We start from the raw sequence: 10,576 nt of genomic DNA on the forward strand, positions 1-10,576 counted from the left end.
TATTATTCTGGCTCCTTCTCAGAGGCCAAACCAATGATCAAATAATGAATAATATTTTCTCCAGGCTTCTAAGTGTGTTCCTACACAGCACTGATTAAAACAATAAGCTGGACCTTTTGGTGAAGTTATATAAATCATCAGACAGCTTACACAAACCATTTCCAAGTTTCAAGCATTCAGTCTCATAGAGAATACGGCGCATTCCGTCCTTTCATGCACGGCTGAGAGAACGGCCTGGATTTTATACTCAGTCTCTCTTCAACATCAGTCAGAGGGTAATTGTGACTGTTGGGCTAGGATGCCTTAGATCTGAGCCTCAGAAACGGGGGCTAAACGAAATGCCCTTGATCACCTCAGGATTCCTTCTGTCTTCCTGCATCTGTGCTAATCCCAACAAGCCTCAATCCAGCTCATTTGCAGCTTCTCTGGTTTGCCCTGGGCGCACAGGGTTCTCTGGGGTGAGCTTTAGAGATAGATTTGCAAACCTCTGCCCCAAATGTGCTTGCAGGTGTGCACAGGGCCGTGTCTCAAGCCATTGTCCCCATCTTGTCGTTTCTCCAAATTAAGAGAACAAATTTTCAGGGGGAAAGGTGCAAGATCGCAGAAAGTGAAGGACTAGGGAATGGAAATGAAGCAGCTCAGGAACAGGGCTGCAGGGAGGCCGGGTGCTGGAGAGAAGAGGGTGTGTCCACAGGCCATATACTAGTACTCATCTGAGGAAGCACCAGCTGCTGGGGCAAAGTTGTGTTCAGAGGAATGGCTTCTTGTGCTCCTGACCGTCTGCTAGTTATGTGATTTTTGTCTTTTTTTCAAAGTCCTTAAAACTTCAGGGCATTTTAGACCTGCAGAGAGCAGACCCAAGAAAGTGTCCTAGCACGTTCCATTGGCAACTAGGAATAAAGGTATTAGCCAGAACCTCGCATTTTTAAGTATTAAAAGAAACACTGATATGCTGTCTTCCCTGGAATGCCAAGACATCAGTGTTTTAGACTGAGCAAGTGAGCACAGAGCAAGTGGACAACGGGCACTGAGGAAGGAAGCAAATCATCCAGATTGCCCCCAAAATGCCGCTTCTCCCAAATGCTGCAGGGGCCGTTGCCTAAGAACAAAACACTCTCTTCCCCAAGCACCCCAGTTTGCCCCAAATCAGGGAGGGTTTTAGGATATGGGACTTGGGGAGCTAAAACCAGGAAGGTTCTGGGCAAACCTTGGGTGATCGTGGTGATCACCCCTAATTTTTAGCTTTTGTTGTTTCTTTAATTGTGGTAATATATATGTGTGTGTATATAATATAAATATAAATGCATATATAAAATGTAAAATTACCATGTAACCATTTTTAAGCATACAAGTCATTAGGTACATTCCCAGTCTTGTGCGATCATCACCACTGTCCATCTCCAGAAGTGAGTTCTTCTTCCCCAACTGAAACTTTGTCCCCAGAAGACACTAACTCCCCATTCTCCTCTTCCTCCCCCCCCCCCAGCTGCTAGCAACCCCCATTCTCTGTTCTGCCTCTCTGAGTTTGACTACTTAGATTCGTCATGTAAGTGGCAAGTCTCTCACTTACAGATCGTGCTGTAGCGTACGCCAGGATGGCTGAATAACATGCCACTGTATGGACAGGCCGCATTTCGTTGATCTGTACATCCATCAGTGGACACGTGGGTGGCTTCCACCTCCTGCCTCTTACGAATAATGCTGCTACGGACACAAGTGCACGAGTATCTCTGTTCAAGCCCCTGCTTACAATTCCTGCAGGGAGATACGCCCAAGAGGAATTGCTGGGTCATGTAGTAATTCTCTGTTTAATTTTTTTGAGGGACTGCCATATTGTTCTCCACATCAGTTGAAGGCAATGTTTGTTTTTATTCCACCCGACTCAGAGGCAGAAGTCAGCCCGTCTTCTAACTCCCCCTGAGAGCAGATCACTCTCACATGAGGTACTTGTGTGAATTTCCTCGCCTGGCCATCCTACCTGCGTTGGCGACAGCCGTGCATGGCCATTGCTGCAAAGTCACCCATTGGCCACCTCTTTCGTGAGCTTCCTCATCTGATAGGAACACGCCCTGTCACCACAGTGGGCTGATGGCCACAACACGCTGCCATTTCTTCCCCTTTCACCGAGCACTCTGCCCTAATTACAGGATTACTGGAATTGTAGGCGCGCCTCTGAGAATCCAGCAAGCGCCTTTATTCTGCTGGAACAACAGGCCACCCTGGGAGGGGGATTAGAAATCGGCACGTCCTACAGTTGAGCCTTTGCCAGGGAGAACATTAACCCATACTCTGATGGTTGAGTCAGCGGGCCCAGGGTGACCTAGGGCCAGCGTCTCAGTTTCTTTAATAAAGTCTTAAAAGTGGGAGGTTCTGGCCACTTTCCACGTTCTGCACCTTGGCTTGGAGAGAAAGAGCTTAACCGGTGAACCTCTTACCTTTGTCTGACTGGCAGCGTTCAGCTCACTTGGCATGCCACTTATTATCTACCGTGCTTCTCGTAGTCCTTGGAAAAGACAGTGTCCCTTCTCTCTAGATGAAGAGACAGAAGTTCAGAGAGTGTTAGTGACTCACCCAAGGCCACACAGCTCAAGAGGAGGGGCTTCCACTGGAACCCAGATCCAAACCCCAGAACAGAGGATTTCCCACTTCATTGGGCTCTGGGATCCAGCCCAGCTCCAGGTAAGCAGAAGCCATGGAAGGGCCACCAGCTCTGGGCTCTGAGGGGCCTGGGGTGGTCCAAGGGCACCATGCCCCGGCTGGCCGATCCTGGATAGTCCCTTAACTTCTCTGAGTTGGTTTCCTCCTCTGTAAAACAGACTGAAATACCTCTCATCTAGAGCTGTGAGCAGATGCAGTGAAGTAATAACGTTAGTTGACACTTCACCTGACAGTATGTGGCAGGAGATGGGGCATGAGATCATAGCTGCCTGAGTGCCTCCTTGGCAGAGCAGAAAAAAAAAGCAAGGGGGGCCTGACTCACTGTAACAGGATCAGCAAAGACATATGTTCACTAAACATATCTGGAAAAGGTTTAATTTCTAAAAAGCCTCATAGCTATATGAACCTTGTGAAATAAGCCAGTCACAAAAGGACCAATTCTGTATGATTCCACTTATATAAGGTACATCAAGCAGTCAAATTCACAGAGACAGTGAAATGGTGGTTGAGAGGGGAAGGGGGGTGGGAGTTGTTTAATGGGGACAGAGTTTCAGTTTTAAAAGATGAAGAGGTCTGGAGGTGGATGGTGGGGATGGTTGCATACCAGTGAGAATATGCTTAACACCACTGAACTGTATGTTTAAAAGCGATTAATATGGTAAAAATGTTGGGTTATGTGTATTTTGCCACAATGAAAAAAACGAAAGAAAAATTCTAGGTGGTGTGTTGGGAGTGGGGTGGGGAATCTGCACATTTTGCTTAGGTTTTTTAATTTTGTTTATTTTTAATTTTTAGCAATGGGAGTTCATTTCTGTATAGATTCGGCCTGATTACCGGAGTTAGCTCTTTTCTTTTTTTTTCTTTTTTTTTAAAGATCTTATTTATTTATTCACAAGAGACACAGAGAGAGACAGAGAGGCAGAGACACAGGCAGAGGGAGAAGCAGGCTCCACGCAGGGAGCCCGACATGGGACTCAATCCCAGGACTCCAGGATCACGCCCTGGGCTGAAGGCAGGTGCCAAAACGCTGAGCCACCCAGGCCTCCCCTGGAGTTACCTCATAAGGCAGGGCAGAAATACCTCAAATTAATGTACAAGTCACCCTTGGGAAATCCTTTAGTGAGAATAGGACCAACACAGCCGGTTTTCCCTGTGGCATTGGAACAGTGTTTCTCTGAGCATCAGATGCAGTGGCTGATTTACGTTCAGGGGTCGTAACAAAATACATACTCCGAGTGACTCATAGGGCAGATACTAACACTGAGGCGCCCTCAGAACCAGGGTCTGCAGGGAAAACAGCCCCTTCCCCATCCCCTATCGTGGTCCTTTGGGAGTACAAACAAGTCGAATGGCCAGAATCCTCAGCCCTGTTGAAAGTATGGTCTTATTTCTCTTGATACTCTTATGCAGAGTCAAATGAGTCCAAGCTGAATGAGTCTGTGAAGTGGCTTCACCAAAGTGGCCTTGGGCCAGTCAAAGAGAACTGGACATATGCTTACTCTCACCCCTCTTTCCCGCTAACTCTGATGGGATTTCAACCCTAAATTGTTCTCTGACCTTTGACTTGATCTATTGGCCGTAGGAAAATAGACCTTTTCTTCTATCAGGCACCCCTACGGGCCACATCTCACAGATACTCTTAGACACCTGCTCAAACCTGAAATTCTCCGACCTTAAGGATCTTTTCAGACCTCAGATCCAATCTCGGGGCCAAAGCTTAAATAAAAACCATGAAGTTCCCATCTTTTCAAAGAGCTCTATCTTCAAATGATAAAATACTCCCAGAGAAGTGGTTCAATCAAGACTCCTCGAAGACCATATTAAATAAAGCAATGGGCGTGAGCTGGCACTGTCTTTCAGACAAATTTGACCACTATCTCCTTCAGAAGGGTTTTAGACAACGCCTAGCCCACTTCCATGCATGACCAATGAACACCTAGCCCACTTCCAAGCTCCATGACAAATGAATGAATGGCCAACTGCCCTGTGATGAGCAAGCCATCATTAATTTGGTGCTGTTCTAAATCAGTAGAGTTTTTAAAAAAGATTTACTTATTCATTTGAGAGAGAGGGCAGAAGGAGAGGGAGAGAATCTCAAGCAGACTCCCCATTGAGCGTGGATCCCAGGACTCTGAGACCATGACCTGAGCCAAAATCAAGAGTCTGACACCTAACCAACTGAGCCACCCAGGTGCCCCAATAGAATTTCTGATTGGCAATAAAATTTGGGTTTTTATGCCCAAGGATTAAGAAACTAACAAACAGGGGCTATGAACGTTAATACCAATTTTGCCATTAAATATTTTGCTGATCCCCATGCAAGACTTTTTTTAAAGCTTTTTATTTATTTATCCATGAGAGAGACACAGAGAGAGAGGCAGAGACATAGGCAGAGGGAGAAGCAGGCTCCCTGAGGGAGCTTGATGTGGGACTCAATCCCAGGTCCCCAGGATCACGCCCTGAGCCAAAGGCAGATGCTCAGCCACTGAGCCACCCAAGCATCCCTCCCATGCAAGATTTTTTATCTTGATTTTTCTTATCTGCGAAATGGAAAGAAAGGGGATCTGTAGAAATACATTTAAACATGAAAGAGAAAAAAAAGAACAATAAAATGCTTATTGGTGAAGTTGCTTATTTTTCTACGAGGCAATGCACTAGATTCCAAACCTTAACAGAGGAAAAGTGAGACCATTTGCATTCACTTGCATAACAGTGGGAAGTGTCCCCCTGGGATCTCATGGTTGGTTTCTCCACATCAGTTTGGTTCCAAGCACCATGTGAAGGATGTGGCTGAGCTTGAAGACACAAAACCACAACAACAATAGCCACATGCAATGACAGGCAGAGTAGACAGTGAGAAGGAATCAGATTTGTATCAAGTAGGAGCAGCTGAGGACCCCTGTCCTATTGACAAGGGTTATTTTTTTTTAATTTTTATTTATTTATGATAGTCACACAGAGAGAGAGAGAGAGGCAGAGACACAGGCAGAGGGAGAAGCAGGCTCTATGCCCCGGGAGCCCGATGTAGGATTCGATCCCGGGTCTCCAGGATCGCGCCCTGGGCTGAAGGCAGGCGCTAAACCACTGCGCCACCCAGGGATCCCGACAAGGGTTATTAATGGAAAGTGCTGGGATGCCTGGGTGGTTCAGTGGTTGAACGTCTGCCCCTGGCTCAGGTCATGATCCTGGGGTCCTGGGATCGAGTCCTGCATCAGGCTCCCCACAGGGAGCCTGCTCCTCCCTCTGCCTATGTCTCTGCCTCTCTCTGTGTCTATCATGAATAAATAAATAAATAAAATCTTTTTTAAAAAATTAATTGAAAGTGCTGGGAGCCTGAGGAGATCCTGTGAGCTCCAATACCCATCTCTGCTATGGCACCACTGTGAAACTGAGAACTGTTTGACATTCTTCCAGACTTGTAAACTATTCAGCCAACCTGCTCTGCTGATCCCTCGGGGCTGGCTATATAGTACTAACAAAGTTAGCATGAGGATGAATTTTGGAAACTGTAAAGATGTTAGACCAGGTGTGGGGGTATTATCACTCTCCTTCCTCAATAGAAAAGGCATCGAAAAGATCATGAGCCTTTTGTTAGTTCACTGAGTGCAGGACTAGCTCCATGCCCCACCCTCCTCAACAGTAGCAGAGGAACCAGGACTTCCTTGTCGGTGGCTTGGGCACTGGAGACTGATTGTCTGGATTTCTCATCTCAACTCTGCCATTTATGCCCTTTGTGGCTTGACATAGTGACTGACTTCGTCAGCTTCTGTCTCTTCATCTCTAACTGGGGGATGGTGATGGTGATTTTACTTAGAGTTGCAGCATGTTGATATATCCGTTATAGACTGAATTTTTGTGTCGCCCCTCCAAATTCACATGATGAAGCCCTTACCCCCGGAGTGATGGTATTTAGAGGTGTGCCTTTAGGAGGTAATTAGAGTTTGAGTCATAAGAGTGGGGCCCCCATCATGCGATTGATGTCCTTATGAAAGGAAAGAAAGCTGAGCTTTCTGTCTCCATCATGTGAGGATAAACCAAGAAGGTGGCCATTGCAAGCCAGGAAGAAGGTCCTCCCTAAGGATGGCATCAGCCCACCCCTTGATCTTGGACTTCCTGACCACGAGAACTATGAAAAATCTTAGTTTGTCTATTGGTTAATCTTCCCAGTCTGTGGTATTTTGTATGGCAGCCTGAGCAGATTAATAGATTCCTGAAGAGCTTAGAACAGTGCCCGGTTCATAGTAAAACACTCAGTAAATATTGGCATATATTTACATATTTGTTTGGTTTTTTTGAAACTTTATTATGAAATATTGCAGACAGGGGCACCTGGGTGGCTCAGTGGGTTGAGCATCCAACTCTTGGTTTCAGTTCAGGTCATGATCTCAGGATCATGGGATGGAGCCTGGTGTCGGGCTCAGTGGGAAGTCTGTTTAAGGATTCTCTCTCTCTCCCTCTGCCCCTTCCCCTGCTTTCTCTCTCTCTCTCTCTCAAATAAATAAAATCTTTTTAAAAACATTGCAGGCCTTCTAGAATGTTTAAAGGTTTAAAGAATAATAGCATAACCACTACCCAGCATGAGGTATGAAATATTACCAATACAGCTGAAGCCCTCATATACCTTCCCCAACCACCTTCTTTCCTTCCCACCCAGAGGTAATCATGCTCCTGAATTTGGTACTTATCACTCCCGTGCGTTCCTTTATACTCTTGCTCCATTCCCATCTGTATGTATCTGTAAACAATGAGACTGAAATTTTAAGTAAGCCAGGACTGACATATGTCTCTTCCAGACAGACTTAGACATAGTATCTAGCCTAGCACAAAATATTGTTGGAGGGGCGCCTGGGTGGTTCAGTTGGTAAGTGTCTGCCGTGGGCTCAGGTCATGATCTCAGGGTCCTGGGACTGAGCACCCATCAGGCTCTCTGCTCAGCAGGGAGCCTGCTTCTCCCTCTCCCTCTGCCTGCTGCTCCCCCTGCTGGTGTGCTCTCTCTCTCTCTCTCTCTCTCTCTCTCAAATAAATAAATAAAATCTTTTAAAAAACAACAACAAAGTATTGTTTAGGAAACCCATCTGTCCCCATGTGTCATCTTGCTCTGTGTGTGCTTTCACCCTCCTGAGCAGGGACTGTCCAATATCTCCAGGTGGGCCAATCGACGATGCGAGCCATTAATCAGGTCTCCAATCAGCATGTGTGTGTTTGTCAGAGGCGACGGAGCGGCAAGCCCCAGCCCCGTTCTTGGCTGACGCCTCCTCTCCTCCCTTCCAGATGGAGATGCGGCTGCAGGACCAGCAGCTGGCCAGACAGCTCATGCGGCTGCGCAGTGACATCAACAAGCTGAAGATCGAGCAGACCTGTGACCTGCACCGGAGGATGCTCAACGATGCCACCTACGAGCTGGAGGAACGGGACGAGCTGTCCGATCTCTTCTGCGACTCCCCGCTGGCCTCCTCCTTCAGTCTCTCCACCCCGCTCAAGCTCATCGGAGTCACCAAGATGAACATCAACTCCCGGAGGTTCTCTCTGTGCTGAGAAGCCCTGGAAGGGGGCGGGGGGGGGGGGGGACGGTGCAGAGCAGAGTGTTTGGGAGGCGGGGAGGGGATGTGGCAAGGGAGTTGAGGCTGAGTTACCCTGAGTGGGTCTCCCCAGAGGCAGGACTTCCCTGTGACTGGTGAACCTGGACCCTCAGACCCACAGCAGGTGCTCTCCCCGGGGGCTCTGGCTGTGGAGCCCAACAACCCCCTGACTGTCTGTGACCCAAAGTGTCCTGCAGAAGGGCCGCTCCATCCAGATGTTCAATGAGACCTGGCTCCCAGCATGACACATCTCCATCCTCCCCTCGCTCACCCATATTCCTGTTTCCCGGAATCGCTGGTGCTATGATCTGGGATCCCAAAGGGGGACCCCCAGAGCTGTAATTCTTGCAGAAAGCTTCCCCAAGGACACTGCACATCCAGGGAGGAGGTGATTAGGTGTGTCAGATGAACCCATCTCCTGTTGCTGTCCTCTAAGTACAGGCTCAAGTTCACCGTAAACAAGTGACTTAGCAGCCCTAACAGGGACCCACCTGGAAGGGAAAACCAGAAGGAATGACAAAGTGGGGGCTTGGGGACGCAGCCCCACAGCCCTGGCCAGCGCCTCTGGGGAGCGGCTGGTCCAGGCGACTGTCAGTCTTAGACCTTGGCACCACCAGCACCGTGTAAATTGTTTCCAGCGGGTGCCAGGACACACCAGGGAATGTGGGTGGAGCAAGCACAGATGCCCTCTGTTGCCGCCCTGGCCGCACACACCAATCCCAGTCTCCAAAGAGCCCCTTGGGGAGTGCCTGAGAGAACCAGGCAAGTGTGTCGGTGGATTTCCCACCTCCGAATTCTCCTGATGGCGTCACTTTTGTCCCCTTCTTGCCCTCCCCAGAGAGACTCCACGGAGCTCAGGAGCTCACCCTGAGCCTCCTCTGACATTCTGTGCCTAATTTAAACGACTAATTTTAATTGAATCAGACTGTTACTAATCTGTTGCTAACTTGTTAACAACTGTTTGATTTTTGTCCAAATGGTGATGCCAATTGGGTAGCTCAAGTACAGTAGTTAAGGATTTGACTGTAAAGGGTTGTCCCTGACATCGGGCATGAAGATCAGCAAGGTGAGGGCTGACACCTCAACAGGGAGGAAAGTTAACCTGATAGAATGCTGCGTGGAGCGTGTTCTCCTGCCAGCTGGGGGTGAGGTGGCTTTGGACGTCACCGAGCCTTCTTGTTCATAATGGAGTGAAGTGAAGCCAGGGAAGGAGATGACCTTCCTCAGGTTTCATAGCTCCCTAGTGGCTGTAGAATATCAACAGGTTAAATCATTATTAAAACTGCCTAGACCAATCATATATCAATGAACCTGAACCCCAAAGATGGTCCTAATGCTTTGCCAAACCCACAAACTGCCAAGCCCTCTACTCTCCACCTCGTGCAGCCCCTACATGTACCTCTCACTTTGCAACTCAGAATAGTTGGGTCAAAGTCAGAGCAATGCCTGGAAAGTAGACCCGCAGTACATGCATTTACCAATCACATTTCCATAGTTGAAGTAAGGTGTCCTGATGTTCTTTCATGTTTCATCTTCCTGTTTAGTCTTACTGGGGCCTATGCACACTTTTACACACACACACACACACACACACACACACACACACACACACACACACCCTGACTCACATTGGTTGTTTTTCTTTTGTGGGCTGGCAGTGGGAGGATGTGAATGAATGGTCCCTAGTTAGAAAAGAACTTGGTCTCTTTTTTGTGATTTCAAAGAGCCAGAGGGTTTATGCTTCCTTCAAAGAAGGTCCAACACCACAGCTAAAATTCATTCTCAACCTGACTCTGAGCAATGACTGCAGCCTGAGGCCCAGAGGACTGGTCCACAGAAAAGACCTCAGTGCAATGCCAGGACCCTTAGACCTGCTCCCCCTCAGGCAGGGAAGGAGGGGACTTTCTCTACCCAGTGCCCTCTCTCCTCAGGGATTACATCCAAGCACTGCCAAGTCCTGCAGAGGCGTTCCTGCCGGGCTTCTCTGAGATGCCTCCTTGAGAGGGCAGGGCGGCAGGCTGGCCTGCGCACACCACTCACTCTCGAGAGGCACACAGGTACACGTATGAAAACCCACACCAAAAAGCCCGTTGCATATTCTGAAAGTAATGCCAAACTGGTGTTTTGGGTTTTTTTTTTTTCTTTCTAGAAAATCAGAAATCAGTCATTATAGTAATTGAAAAAATTGGATTCTACTAAAGCTGAGTGATATAGTTGATTTTGTCAATCCAATGGAGTTGGCATCAGCTGGGCAATTTATTGTTCGGGTCATCTAATGGTCCCTTCCCATCTTTGTTCTCTGAGAGGAAGCCCAGATCAAGAAACACTTTTTCTGAATA

At 47.9% G+C, this 10,576-nt stretch overlaps 1 protein-coding gene across 2 annotated transcripts in view; it reads left to right on the forward strand.

The window, feature by feature from the left end:
* FAM167A (family with sequence similarity 167 member A) overlaps positions 1-8,218 on the forward strand; it is a 44,928-nt gene extending 36,710 nt beyond the window's left edge. For both annotated transcript variants that reach the window (XM_025462912.3, XM_025462911.3), the window contains exon 4: positions 7,930-8,218. In XM_025462912.3, the coding sequence (XP_025318697.1) occupies positions 7,930-8,193 (264 nt within the window). In that variant the 3' untranslated portion in view covers positions 8,194-8,218. The remainder of the gene's footprint in view (positions 1-7,929) is intronic.
* The last annotated feature ends 2,358 nt before the right edge of the window (positions 8,219-10,576 follow it).

The sequence above is a fragment of the Canis lupus genome, chromosome 25 (assembly GCF_003254725.2).
Source record: "Canis lupus dingo isolate Sandy chromosome 25, ASM325472v2, whole genome shotgun sequence".
Lineage (NCBI taxonomy): Eukaryota > Metazoa > Chordata > Mammalia > Carnivora > Canidae > Canis > Canis lupus.